The sequence below is a fragment of the Heloderma suspectum genome, chromosome 2 (genome assembly GCF_057233095.1).
Source record: "Heloderma suspectum isolate Gila_16-S chromosome 2, 16-S_ref, whole genome shotgun sequence".
Taxonomy (NCBI): Eukaryota; Metazoa; Chordata; class Lepidosauria; order Squamata; family Helodermatidae; genus Heloderma; species Heloderma suspectum.
This window is the reverse complement of record NC_139459.1, coordinates 222986417-223001806: the sequence shown is the minus strand read 5'-3', so window position 1 is coordinate 223001806 and position 15390 is coordinate 222986417. Positions and strand designations below refer to the sequence as shown.

The 15390-nt window shown below is 45.3% G+C and overlaps 1 protein-coding gene across 1 annotated transcript in view; it reads right to left on the bottom strand.

The window, feature by feature from the left end:
* The window catches only part of LOC146354121 (alpha-1,6-mannosylglycoprotein 6-beta-N-acetylglucosaminyltransferase B-like), a 42888-nt gene extending 34639 nt beyond the window's left edge, over positions 1-8249 (bottom strand). The window contains exons 1-2 of the mRNA XM_084832366.1: positions 8122-8249; positions 1735-1890 (exon numbers count right to left, since the gene is read on the bottom strand). Coding sequence (XP_084688492.1) covers positions 1735-1890; positions 8122-8229 — 264 coding nt within the window. The 5' untranslated portion in view covers positions 8230-8249. The remainder of the gene's footprint in view (positions 1-1734; positions 1891-8121) is intronic.
* Between the last annotated feature and the right edge of the window lie 7141 nt (positions 8250-15390).

Genomic DNA, 15390 nt, shown 5'->3' with positions numbered 1-15390 from the left:
GCCAGCTGTGGAAGTGGATCCTTAGCATGCTGACAAACTGATCAGATCAGGAGTGTAGAGAACTTCTCCAGCATGAAGAGAGTAGAGAACATTTTCTGTGGAGGGCAACGTTCACTTGACTATAATTTGTCACGGGGTCACCCCTTTCTCTGTCTCCCTCTCTGCCACCCCCTCCTCTCTCCCCCTGCCTGGCAGGTGCTGGGGGAGGGATACGTTGCTCTTGCGAGAGGTCTGAATGGATCACTTGCAGAGTGCTTCCCACTCCTCCCATCGCTCCACCTGTTTCAGCTTTTCCTCCCAGTTTTTTCCCGCCTCCTCTCTTTCATACCCTCTGAGCTCCCTGCACTTGCATGAAATTAGACTGGGGGCTGAATGCAGCACTCTGGCTGCAGGTTGCCCACCTCTGTTCTACAGCAACACATCCTGGAATGCAGTGGTGCGGAAAAGTGTTCCTCACCAACTCCAGGCAAAAGCTTCAATGAGAACATGCCCTATGGGCCGCTGAGGTGATGGGGAGGAGCAAGGCCCCCTGGAGGGAGCGACATGACCAAGGGTGCAATCTGCTGTATACTTACTTGGGAGCAAATCACCTTGCACTCAGCGGAAATTACTTCTAAGTCCATAGACGTAGGATTGGACTGTACAGCTGCTGTCTAATGCACATGTTCCTGGGGGTATGTCCCACTGAACATAGTGGAACTTACTTCTGAGTAATTATGAATTGAATTGCCCTGCCCAGGTGTGCCTGTAGGAGACAGCTCCTGTACCCTGCACTGCACGGAAGACTGCACTGGCATCAGCACCTGGCATTCTAGGGCAGCTGCCAGGGGCCCAGGGGCCCAACAGGGCCTCCCACACTGTTCTAGGTTACCTCTTCTTTAAAACAATAAACACATGTTCCAGACTGGTACTCCAGGCAGCCCCAGCGGGCTGGGTGTAGCTGCCATGGAAATTTGCCACAGTGCCCCTGACATAACATACAGGGGAAATTAAAATGGTGGCTGGGCCTGGTTCCCTAGTGCTGTTGGGAGTGCCTGCCAGCGCCCACTGAGGGGGGAGAGGGCCCACCAAGGGGAACATTGCCCAGTGCCCATTGAAACCTGGAGTTGTGGAATCCACAGGATACGAACCTGTAAATTCTGAAATTCTTCCAACAGACTCCCCACCCCCACCCTCCACACCCACACTTCAGAATTTGGCCACTTGCAGGATGTTTCCATTTCTTTCCATTTTTCCATTTCCTCCTGCTTGTGCCAAAAGGCACAGGATGTCAAGTGCTGCAATGAGTCAACGACCATGAACGGTGCGGACTACAACTCCCATAATTCCTGACCATCGGACATGCTGGCTGTGGCTTATGGGACTTGTAGTGCAAAGCATCTGGAAGATACCATGTTACCTACCTCTGAGCTAGTGGGTTCCCTAAGGGTCTTTCCTTCTGTCGCTTCTAGTATCTCCGTTGCCCTGCACATCAGCACTACCACCCACGCCTGCAAAGCCATTTACTTCCCTTGACAAATCAGGTTTGTAGCTGGGATGGCTATACAAATTAATGGTCTGTGGACTAATTTTAAATGAACTATCCATCCATCCAAATTGAGCTCTTTTGCATAAAACATTTTTACAATAATATCACAGCAGGAGGAGTTCTCATCACCAAACAGGGTTTGCCTTCATGCACATGCAATTGGGGAGGTTTGGCGGCACAGCAGTCTTTTTGCCTCTGGCAAATACCTTGGCTTTTCTCAGCAGTTGCTGGAATTCATGTTGTGGCAGAAGGCCATGATTCTTCACAAATGCTGGGACCTCAGGTGGACGCTGGGTTTCGTAATAAACAGTGCCATGGATCTCCATGTACTTGTTAAGGACGGCTAGAAACTTCTCTTTGCCCTGGGAAAGGAAAGGAAGGGAAAGAAACTTATCTGTGCCAGCTAGACTCAAAAGTGTAGATTCTGCAAGATGAACGCTCACTTTTGTTTTGTTTTTTAAATATTGTAAGCCCGAGGGCAAGGACCATCTAATTATTAATTCTTGTAAGTCACTCTGGAATCTTTTTGCCTGAACCGTGGGTTAAAAACACATTGAAAAAACAAATAAATAAATTACATCAAGAAGAACATAAGAAGAGCCCTGCTGGATCAGTCCAAGGGTCCATCTAGTCCAGCATTCCGTTCACACAGTGGCCAACCAGCTGTTGACCAGGAACCCACAAGCAGGGCATGAGCACAACAGCACCTTCCCACCCATGTTCCCCTAGGCTCATTGCCTCTGGTACTGGAGACCTACTCAGGACTAGTAGCCATTGATAGCCTTTGCCTCCAGGAATTTGTCCAGCCCCCTTGTAAAGCCATCCAAATTGGTGGCCATCACCACATACTGTGGTAGTGAGTTCCATAGTTTGGCTATGCACTGTGTGAAGAAGGACTTCCTTTTATCTGTCCTGAATCTCCCAGCAATTAGCTTCATAGGATGACCCCGGGTTCTAGTATTTTGAGAGAGGGAGAAAAATGTCTCCCTCTCTCTGTAGCATATTTTGTTACAGCTCATTAGCTCATTGTCAGTAAAACTACTTTTGATGCTACATCACAGCTGCCAATTCCCTATCCTTAACTGCACTCATCTTACCACTATGAGCGTAGCACAAGGACTGTCCTAGGAGGTGCTTTTAGCCTGGGATAGGATGGCCAGGTGTCCTACTTTACAGAGGTCAGTCCTCTGTTTGATGGGCTGCCCAGTGCCAAGTCTGGTTTAAAGAACCATCAGAAGGGAGATCAGCAGCAGGGGCCTTGAAGCTGTCCGTCCACTCTTAGCACCTGGACAGCAGTTCGAATAGCCACAAAGGTTACCTGGTCACATCTTACAGCAAGATGTATTGTATTTCTGTTTAAATTACAGTCATTATCTCTACATTTGCATTTATAAGTATCAATTATCATATGCAAATGTAATGAAAATCCATACCCTCTTTTGCCCTCTTTTGGGGTTATGCATATGTCAGCCACCCCAGATTTCTGCAAAGTGTACATCAAATGCAACCTCAGAGGAACGCTAGTGCAGGCTCATTCCACAGTAGAAGCTGATGGCCTCTTGATCCCTGCACACCCAGGAAACCCAGGAGCCTGGAGAAGGTGAGCAATTGTTTCTCCCTTGCTACACAGCAGGGGAAGAGACAGATAAAAAAGGGTTCAAAAAGAGAAGAGGTTGCATTCTGCGGCTTCCTTGCACTTTTTCTTTTGGGAACGAGGCTTGCTTGCATTAGGTTGATTAACTCTGGAGCTCATTTGATGTTACCGTTTAAGAATTGCACGTAGCTGGTAAGGACTTCATTATCGCTCTATCAAATGAATAGTCTGGCAGATCAATACATGTCAGGACATGTTTCCTAGCATGGATCTCTCATCTCTACCAGCATAAATTCTGCATGAGAGAAGCAGCTTTCCCTTTGGATTCAGCTGCAGTCAGCATTGCCCTTTACAGAATAGGACTCTCTTCATCCTCCCTCCATCTCCCAATTTCCTTATCAGCATTAAAAAGCCCAAACCAGACATATTAAATTGTGATGGGTGGGAGGTGGGGTGGCGGGAGGGGCAGAGACAGAAGTGGTGTTTTCAGAAGCCTAGCAATAAAACACTCTTCCCAGCCACAGCATATTTTACTCATTAATTGTCATGGACTGAGAGGGAGGGAAAGCCTTGATAGCGCCTTATCAAAGGCTTACCCACCTGCACTACCAGCAGCAGCCACATGCCTCAAGCTACTATAGAAAGGGTGCAATTGTTGCTGCCATCATAAGACATCGCTGGTGGACGTTGATCCATTTAAATATATCTACATGTCGTGTTGGATCCAGATCTAAGCTGGACGAACTAATGGCACTAATGGCCATAAGGAACTTCTATAGCTCCTCTTTTCCATGGCAGACCCTCCAGACCTTGAAAACACTACACAAAGACTGACTGGGTTCACACAACGTGCTAACAACATGTTGTTGTTGAACTGTGGTTTGTTTGTTGAGCAGTGGGTTAGTGATTGTCTGAACCCAGGACATTTTCCACAAGGTGGCTTGTTAACCATGCAGTGTGGCTTATTTTTCTTGAACAAGCCACATTGAGAACCCATGGTTTGTTGTTGGGTTGTTTACACAAGCTGCACATGCATGACATCATGTACCAACTACTGGCTTGAACAGTCATAAGACTGACTATGAACCAAACTGAGTAGGCCACATGGTACACTTACAGCTGGGTGGAACTGCAGTATTTGGCTATGAAAAGTTTTGGGTGGGTCCAGACGGTCATGTCCGGATTCTGCTAACACTTTCAGCTTAGATTCCACCATGGGTATGGCAGGCTCTAAAATGAAGCTCAGCATCATCACTGGGCTGCACAGTGCGTGCACAGAGGTGTTCTGGCATGTCACATGGATCAGTGACCCATGCATGCATGGCAAAGCCTGCCTGCCTGGAACCACATCTGGGATGTGCCAGGTCTAGCCATACATGCATGGAGGCCCCGACACATCAAACGGTGACACAGGTCAATGACTTGATTGAACTGTGAAAGGTGCCAGAGGCAGGCACATATGCACGGTCATGTCTATTGTGTCCAAGGATCTTCCAGAAATGGGTGGAAACAAAAATGAACAGGCAGAGGGGCTGCACCAGCTCCCAAGCAAATAAACCAAATGTGGAAAGTAAGGGTGGGTGATTTGCAGTCCAGCACAACACTGTCTGGAGGGCCACACCTCCATCATTCCTTGCCACTGCCTATGCTGGCTAGGCTGATGGAAGTGCTTTGGCTATGGGGTGGTATAAACATGTCCAACAACATCTGGATGGCCACAGGTTGCACGCCCCTTATAAAAGATGAAAAAGTCTTTCTTCCATACAGCAGCACATCAAATTGCTCCAACACATATTGAGCATGCCAGCTGGCAACACCTTGTGTACTCAAAGAGGTTTTAAAATTGACTTCTCCACTATGAGGTTTATTTCTCATACTGGAGCCTGCTGAATGATCAGGCAGGCTTTTTCTGCCACCCTCACGCTTTCTCTCCACAAGGCAGAAAAGGTTATTCAGAATGAATCGGGTCAGTGAGAGCCAGTCTACAAGTGATCTTCGAGCCAGCACAAAGTGGTTTGCATTGCAATATGTCACTGAACACAGTATATGTGAGGAAAGCTATACTCTTTTTAAACAGACAGCTAAAAAGCCCATTGAAGCAGTCCTCCGCAGTACAAAGTAGGGTTTGTACTTTGTCAGAGGAATAAAATGAAGCAGATTCATATCAGTTGTTAGGGTCTGAGAATGGATAAAAGCTATGCATACATTATTTGTTTAAAATTCGTAATGTATGTATTTTTATTTATTTATTTATTTACTACATTTCCATACCGCCCCATAGCCGAAGCTCTCTGGGTGGTTTACAGAAGTATGTGTGTGTGTGTGTGAGTGTGTGCGCGCGCACATGTGCTGCGTGCACACACACACACACACACACACACACTTACACACACACTTATAGAACATTAATTCATCATTTTATTATTTATTATTATTTATTACATTTCTATACTCCCCCATAGCTGAAGCTCTCTGGGCAGTTTACAAAGGTTAAAATATTAAAAATACAATATGCAAAATATAAAAATATTAGAAACACACAAACAGACAGTATACACAACATATATCTAAAAACAACTTTGAGCAATCCATCAAACCATAAAATAAATCCAGGATCAATTAAAATGCATCACATGCTGCCAAATGCCTGGGAAAAGAGAAAAGTCTTGACCTGGTGCCAAAAAGATAACAATGTTGGCACCAGGCCGGCCTCATCAGGGGGATCATTCCATAATTGGGGGGCCACCATGGAGAAGGCTCTCTCCTTTGCTGCTGTCTTCCAAGCTTCACCTGGAGTTGGCACCCGAAGGAGGATCTTAGATGTTGAACGTAGTGTAGAGGTATGTTTGAGCCAGGAGAGGTGCTCCATCAGGTATTGTGGCCCTGAGCTGAGTAAGGCTTTATAGGTTAAACCAGCACTTTGAATCAAGCTCGGGAACATATAGGCAGCCAGTGTAAGTGGGCCAGAGTTGGTATTATACGTTCAGACCTTCTGGTCCCTGTTATCAATCTGGCCACTGCATTTTGCACGAGCTGTAGCTTCTGAACTGTCTTCAAAGGCAGCCCAGCCCCATATAGAGGACATTGCAGTAATCTAACTTGGAGGTTACCAGAGCATAGACAACTGAAGCCAGGTTATCCGTGTCCAGGTAAGGGCATAGCTGGACCACCAACCAAAGTTGGTAGAAGGCACTCCATGCCACTGAGACCACCTGATCCTCAAGTGACAAGGATGGCTCCAGGAGAGCCCCAAGCTATGAACCTGCTCCCTCAGGGGGAGTTCAACCCCATCCAGAACAGGCTGAGCACCCTCCACCTGGTCAGAAGAACCACCCACCAACAGCATCTCAGTCTTGTCTGGATTGAGCTTCAGTTTATTAGCCCTCATCCAGTCCATTGTCACAGCCAGGCACCAAGTTAGCACATCCACAGCCTCACCTGATGAAGAGGAAAAGGAGACGTAGAGCTGTGTGTCATCAGCATACTGATGACAACGCACCCCAAAACTCTGGATGACTGCACTCAACCGTCTCATGTAGATGTTGAACAGCATGAGGGGACAAAACTGACCCCTGCGGAACCCCGTACTGGAGAATCCACAGGGCTGAGCTATGTTCCCCAAGCACCACCTTCTGGAGCCGACCCTCCATGCTTTAAACTCATTGAATGAAATGAACAGGGAAGTTGTAATATGTGCTGCCTTTGCAAGCATTTGCAACATACCACTGGATCTGGCTAATATGGTTAGAATGAATATAATTATAATAATCTCCAAAGGAATTCCACAGTTTCTGCTTAAAGCTTGTGCCCTTTTGATGGCAGCTATTTGCAGATTGCTTGACAGAAAAATTTTGTAATAAGAGCAACCCCAGATTGATGCATAAGAGATTAGCCAAACTGGAGGTAGGCAATTCTATATAGAGTCAATGTTTGTGCAAGAGAAGGGGGCAGTGGAAACTCTCTTTTGGAGAGTCAATAGACAGGATTTGTTTTTATACCCAGGAAGTAACCGACCTGCTTTTCTCTGAAAAAATGGAAGTGTGTTCATAGGGGGAAAAACACTCTTTTTAGCAAAGGTGCAAATGTAAAAAGCAACAGTGAGGTAGGAAGCAACATGCAGAGAAAAAGATGCCAGCAGATAAAGACTGGAATTCAAGGTCCGCTGAAGATTTAATGAAGTATTTGTAATTTTTAAGGTTGTATTTCTTGTATTTTCAACTGTTTCACAAAATACAATATGTTGTCAGACCAAACATTTCTATTGATTCAAGTGACACAACTGTATTTTTCATGTGTGTGTGTGTGTGTGCATGTGTGTGCATGTGTGTGAGCGTAACTTGTGATGAATGCTACTTATGATACTGCATTGAAAACATGGATTTGCTGTACTAACAAGCAGCAAAATAAACAAAAGTTGCTAAAAAAAACACCTTCATCCAAATTTGGCACCATGTAGTAATTCAAATGAAATTCCATGTTGTCAAAGGAAGTGGATGCTCAAAGCTAAACAATACATATAAAAAGCACAAAAGGACTGTTCTTTCTACCATAATATATTGGATGTACACATAGTTTAAAATGATTTGGCATTTACTGTACCTGCAACTGGAAATCCCATGGTGGCACATAGAGAGAAGCAAGAAGGGAGGGAGAATTAGTTCCTCTGCATTAGTGAGGACACATGAAAAGGCTCTCAGAATGCTCTAAGGTGATGGAATGTGAGTAATGACCATAACAACTCAAGAAGAGCTGTGTTGGATCCGACAAAGGATCCATAGAACCCAGCGTCCTGCTTCCAACTCTGACAACTTACTTACTTGAAAGCAAACCCCACAGCATTCAATGGGACTTACTCCCAGGTAGGCTTGCATAGGATTGCACGCACAATACATTTAGGGCACTTCAGACACTGTTAAGCAATTTCCTTCTGCACCATTGAAAAGCTCTTCTATTTTGTTATGATGAAGTGTGTGAGCTTGTGTGAGTGTCAGCTACCAACCTTCCAAATGCCGGCTTCCTTGCCATATACCACTGCCATGTTGTTGGCCTTGTTGGATTTAATCAGCTGCTTCTCAGTCTTATTGAGCTCCTCAGACACAAAACCCATGAAGGAATTGTCAGGCGTGTGAGCTGTGGAAAAATAAATGTTCATGCCTTTGACTGTCAATGTAGTAACTGATTTGTCTCTGTCCATAGTAACACAAACAACCGTTTCCCAATGGAATGCCCTGCCCAGAGTGTCTTGGAGACAATCCTCCTCAGGTCTCTGTTATGGCTGCATTAAATCTTGCAGTCAGCCCAGACTTTCTACCATGTTGTTACATTGTCCTCCCACATATCCTACCATGACTACAGCACAAATTTTCTGATAATTCACAAGAGATCTGCTTTGTTAATTTACAAGTCAGTACATTAATTTTAGAAATGACTCCACTGAGATTTCACACCCTCCATTATGCAGTATCTTTGATTTAATAATAGAATAACCAAGAAATACTTAAACTTTTCTTCTCATTAAACAACACTGACATCTCATAGAGTGGGTTATCTGAAGCAGGGATGGAAATTTAAAAAGAAAGAAAGAAAAGAAACCCTACCCTGGAAAATGCTATTTTTATAAATCTAGGCTGAGAATTTCCACTTTGGCACAACCTTTTAAAATCTGAGTATAATCTCATCATACTTCTCTGGAGTTTTAACAGCTTTATTTTTCAACAACTCCAGATGTTCAAGGAATTGAATTACTTTAGAGCTGAATTGCCTTGGAGGATGCATTCAACAAATTCTATGGTTTGCTACCTGCAACATCAAGTCAACTACAGCCTCCATGTGTAAAATTCAGCCTCTAATATCCAAGTGATTTTCAACCAGTTATAATTTCTCCAAACTAGATGGTGGGGGTGTCCTCCCTGTCATTTCTTCTGTTCTTGGACCTGTAGTTAGCATATTTCCCTAACAACTAAAACAAAGATGAGGAACATGTGGCTCTCCAGATGTTGGTGGACTGCAACTCTCATCAGCCCCAGCCAGCATGGCCAATGCCAAGTGATGATGGGAGTTGCAGTCCAACGTCTAGGGGGCCATGTGTTTCCCATCCCTGTACTAAAAAGTTGTAGGATACATTTTTTATTAGCAACAAAAGGATCCAATGGCTGGGGGAAAATACAAGGGACAACACCCACCCACTCCTCTGAAGCAACAGGACCAGCCATTCATTCATTCATTCATTCATTCATTCATTCATTCATTATATTTCTATACCATCCCACATCCAAAGCTCTCTGCATGGTTCACAAAAATGAAAAACCATTAGATACATTATACAAAATACAAAAAACATTTATGTAAACACATAAAAACAGATAACATATATCTAAAAACAATTTTTTAAAAGCCAAAAAGAAAAAAAAAACCCTTTTAATCCCTAATGCATTTCAAATGCCTGTCTCTCTTAAGGCAAAAATGGTGTCTCAGATAAGTTGGAGCAGCTCATTTAGTTCTAATCTAAAGACCTGTTAACATGACATATCTAGGGTGAGTAAATGCTCATGGGCCATGGGGCCTTGTTGCCCCTATCCTTCCCTACATGTGTGCAGTAGACAGCGTGCCCAGCAGACCCCTATGTGCATATACAAACTGTACATGGATAAGCTTATCCATACAATCAAGCACTCTGCTTTTTTCCCAGTCACATGTACAGTTTGCATGTGCAGGAGGTCTGCTCACACAGCCGAGCAAACATGTGATGGTCAGGAGGTGCCGGCTCTCTCTCCTCCCTGTCCCCATAGTGTGAGTTGCGCGAAAAGAACTCCTGTCTTAGAGACTAGTTTTGTAACCTTTTGATCAGTTATTCATTTGCATGTATATAATCATGTGCTGCAATCAATCTTACTAGAAGGTCCTTCTAAAACAGCTTTTATCTGAAACCTCAGAGTGCTAAAAATCCCTACATTATTTGCCTGTGGTTAATTCTCTGATATAAGCTTCCAATGAATGAGTGGTTGTGGTGGTGTTGGTGGTGGAATAATACTACCAAGAAGAAATGTTTGATGCTCTAACTACAGCTAAATGTCACTATCAGATAGTCTAGATTGATCAGAGTCAGTGCAGTGGCTAGACTAGTGTTGGACTTTGACTGGAAGGTACAGTTTCAAATCCCCACCTAACTATGAGGTTTGCTGATTCACCTTGGGTCAGCCACTCTTTCTCAGCGAATCCTACCTCACAGAGTTGTTGGGAGTATGAAATGGGATGTGAAAGCCATGCTATTTGCAGTGTGTGCGGGATAATATGAGACAAATAAAAATAATAAAACCAGCCTTATTTAATCTCATCCATTTTGTGTAAAGCAAAAATGAGAGCTGTATGTCCCGAGTTGAAAACCATAGATGCACCCATGCTGTGCACTCAAGAGCCCAGAAGCTTTCCATGACAACAAAAGATTGTTTGGTCAGCTGTTAGAGATTATGTGCAAAGCTATGAATTATTTTATGTCGCTGCAAAAGAACTCACTTTTAATTTGTACAATACTGGCGTTCACCACACCTGGGTTCACAATTGCGTGATAGAGCAAATGTGCTATGGCGGCACAGAGATGTGAAAGAAATCTCCCATCCAGAAAGAAAGAAGTTTTGAAAAGCATACCTACGAAGAGGTTTTCAATGTCACTAGGTCACTATCACGCATTTGTCCAGCAATAGCCATGCACCATATCTCTCAGTATGTCACTATCGTGCATTAGCACTATCGCGTGATAGTGACAAATTGAGATAGTGGTTTTATGGGGGAAGAAATAAAAAAACAATTGCTGGAATCAGGCATAGCTTGAGGAAGGGGTCTTCTTAGAAGTAACTCCCACTGCAGTCAATGAGGCTAAGCTTCCAATTCTGTACATCACTTTACAGGGAAGGAGAAAGGAGAGCCTGGATGGGTGGGGGGAGGCTTTCCTATTGGTTGAGCCCCTGCCAGTCTGATGACATTTACTTCAATCCCCCCACCCCACAGAAGTATGTTCTGTGAAGCGGCTTATACTGGAGCAGTGCACTCACTCGTGGAGGCCTGCGCAGACCACAGTGTACCAAAGCCGATTCCTTGAAAAAGTCCAGGTAAGACTCCCTTTGCTTCTCCTTCCATTGTCATGGAGACAGCCACAAACCTGGGACTTTCTGCATGCAAAACAGGTGCTCTACCACTGAGCTCCAGCCCCTCCCTCCACTCAGGACAGCTGACTGCCCCCAAAGATGACTTAGCTTCTGGATGTTTTCACCCACACAGGACCTTAAGGAGAGCCCTGCTTAATCAGACCAAGGCCTGTCTAGTCCAGCATTCTGTTCATGCAGTGGCCAACCAGCTGCCTGTGGAAGGGAAACCCACAGGCATGATGTGAGTGCAACAGTATTGTCTAGCTTATGTTCCCCAACAATTGGTATACAGAGGCATACCACTGCTGATACTGGGTGGGAGCATATAGCCATCATGACTTGTAGCCATTGACAGCCTTATCTTCCATGAATTTGTCTAATCCCTTTTTAAAACCATCCAAGTTGCATTGCTACATCTTGTGGAAGCAAATTTCATAGTTTAATTTTGCACTGTATGAAGAAGGACTTCCTTTTCTCTCTCCTGAATTTCCCACAATTCAGTTTCATGGGATGACCTTGGGTTCTATCCACTTTCTCCACACTACGGCGGTTTTATTCATCTCTATCACATCTTCCTCTTCTTGCCTTTTTTTTCTAAGCTAAACAGTCCCAGACGTTGTGACCTTTCCTCATAGGGGAGCTGTTCCATCCCCTTGATCATTTCTGTTTTATTTCGGTTGCCCTTTTCTAAAAACCAAGGCCCCACCCCTCTTGAACCTTCCCACAAGAACTGTGCTTTTCTCAGTGAATCTGTACTGATTCCCATCATATCACAGGTAATCCTGAGCCTGAATATGTGCAGCTGCTTATAGTAAAGGAGAAGGTGCAAAAAATACTGTTTTAACTTAATGCCAGTTTGCAAAGGCCAGTTTGTTTCATTTCTAATCTAATCCTGAGGTTATTTTTACCATAACATCCCACTCTTCCTGCTGTCACTTTGCTTCTTGCTGGGTGAGGAATGATCCGTTATCTTGGCAGCTCCCAGAGAGAGAGAGAGAGAGAGAGAGAGAGAGAGACTTGCACTGAAATAGCTCTATGTCAGTTACAGGTCTTTCACCCTGACCAGGCTGGGGAGAAGGGGGGATGCCTGGGCAGCCTGAAAACATAATTAGCAAAACAGTGGGAGCAGGACAGTAAAGTATGAAAGCTAATTAAAATGGCAGGCCCCATTAAGCTGGCTTTTCCTTGGGGCATCATTGTCAAGGTTAAGGTCAGGTGGAATCGGCAAATCTGCCTATCCAGAGCCCTTGGGAAATCAGCTTTGAGGTGCAGATGTGGCAGCATCTCTAGGCTCCTTTTCATAACATGGACACAACACAGGGCACAGGAATTTTTTATTTCCGGTCTTCACAACACCTTTGGGGCTCCTTTATCTGCCAGAGCCTTCAGATATATTCCCCATGTTTTATTTCTATGGTCTTTGAGAATGGCAGAGTGCCAATTAATCTGTACAAAAGATGCAGGCAACTGGTTCAACCTGCAATGCAAACAGGGGTGAAAAAAGAATCTGGCCAGTTGCAGAGTGATCTTGTGAACTGATCAAGTGGTCATGCTCCTAAAACGATCACCAGGTTACCTTCAGGGCAAAGAATCTGGCCCTTCACCCCAAAGTGGTTCCTCCCCCCTCCTTTAGAGGGAGTACAAACCCCTCCAGAACAGGTTGAACACCACTCAGCTGGGCAGACTAACAATACCTCCATCATGACTGGATTGAATCTCAGTTTATTGGCCCTCATCCAGTCCATTTCTGTACCCAGGCTTCAGAACAGCCACTGCCTCACCTGGATTTGAGGAAAAGGACAGATAGAGCTGGGTGTCATCTGCATATTGGTGGCACTTTAGCCCACATCTCCAGATAACCTCTCACAGTGGTTTCATGTTGATACTGAATAGCATGGGGGATAAAATGGAGCCCTGTTGCACCCATGGCATAACTGCCAAAAGAACAGAGCAATAATCCCCCAGCACCACTGACCATCCAAGTAGGAGGAGAGCCACTGCAACACAGTACCTCCAACATCCAGCCCAGATAGCTTATCTGGAAGGATACCGTGCTGAATTTATATCCCACCCTTCCTCACAAAGAGCCCAGTTATTGCCTTCATGCTCTGTTTGAGAGACATCTGGCTAGGCACTGTTGGAAATAGGATGATCAATTAGATGGACCTTTGCTCTGACCCGGCAAGACTCTCATTACATTCTTGGGTCTGACCACTCATAAGGACATAAGAAGAGCCCTGCTGGATCAGGCCAAAAGCCTACTTAGAGAGCAATCCTATGGCCACTAGACATTGTCTAGATGGCCATAGGATTTTTCAGCTTCTGGTTTCCCAGAAATCGTGTTCCCCACCCCCTCCCCCTCATAGGCGGCATGGTTCTTTCCCATCTCCATGCTCATAACCATAGCAAGTTGCAGGCGAAAAGGGGGCAGCCCTGGGGGGAAGGGAGGGGAGCAGGCTGTGGAAGCGTTGTTAGGATGCTTCCTATGTGCCATGCAGCCTCCCCTCCGCCCACTCCAAGGTCCCCAGCTAGACAGCCAAAATTGGCTGTCTAGCTGCAAATGCAGGGCAGCTGGAGTGTAGAGGAGAGGATCCCCTCCGTCCTCCACCCACTCTGCATTGGATAGTTGGCCACCTCTGAGTTCAGAAGCAGCCGACTATCCTGATACGAATGCACCCTTGGGCTAGTATTCTGTTCCCACAGTGGCGAGCCAGATGCTCCAGTGGGAAGCTCAGAACAGGACATGGGTGCAAGAGCAATGACACACTTGTGTTCCTCAGCAACTGGGAGGCAGCATGCTTCTTTATACAGTACTGGCGATAATATATAGCCATCATGACTAGTCTAGTAACCACTGATTGCCGTATCCTCCATGAAGCGTCACCCCATGCCTAAGAAACCACTGACAGATGCTGTGAGCACTTACGAAACATTGTCATGAACTGCTTAGGATTCAGGTTCCAGTAGCCCCAGTTTGTCCGGTAGCCATGCAGGGTGGCATATTCCTCATGATTGTATGCAGGCTCAGTCCCAAAAGTGTCAATTACTCGAACCCGGCACCTGTGCAAGGGAAGAAGGGGGGAAAGCCATGCCGGTTATGGCCCGTGCGGGAACAACAGACAAAATATGAACTGAAGAGTCATTATCTGGAGGCATTGTGCCACACACAGTATGAGTGGAGGGTCTCATGTTCTGGAATTCCTGCTCTAAGAAAGATCTGAGGCCCCCTGGGGGTCTCCAAAAGGCAGTGACAGACCCCCTCACTGCAGGGACCAATTACAGGCTGCAGCATCCTTGCTACTGCCTGTAGTGGTATGTAACCTGAACATGACCTCTGGGACAATGTACTAAGACAAAGTCAGCTGTGCCCTGGAGCCTGGACAATAAGAGGTGAGCTGGAAGGAGTGTGGGATGCGATTACAAATTGACAACAAGCAGGGGCGTAGACCAAGGTGTCAAAAGGTATAGCTAGTAATACTTGAAGGAGATTTAGGCTGAATAGATGCAGCCAAGCAGTAGCTAAGCACTGCTGAATGCTTGAGCATCCAGCCAAGGTGGAAATTCAATAGAACATAAGATCAGCCTGTAGAGCTATGCACAGAGGGTCCTTTAGCCTATGTGATGCTGGAGGCTAATTACTGTGATATGTGGAAACTTCTTGCCTCTTGATAACCCCGCCCCCCAAAAAAAACAGGGCAAGGAGGATCTGCATTTCTTTTCCCTCTCTATTCTGATTGAAGCCAACATTGTATCACATTTATTTTGTAAACACACAAAAAATGGAAACTGGCAGATGGATGGGTGTGTTTTACATCACAGATATCTGAATGAGCTGTGCTACTCATCCCACATTCAAGTGCAATCTCACCTTCCATTTTGCTGCATATTGGCTGAGGACATGTCATATGAAATTGGCAAAGCAAGCCTGGGTGGGGGTGGTATGAGATCATTCCGATGGGTTACTAGAAGCAATGCCTCTGTTACAGTTCCAGACACTTCTCTGGTTGGGGGGTGGGGGGCAGGGTGAGGAGAGGAAATAATGTTTCCTGCCATAGCCCTCTTCTGGAGCTAGCCAGAACATGTGGTATCCTGACTGCACATGCCAGCAGGAGATTAGGGGCCACAGG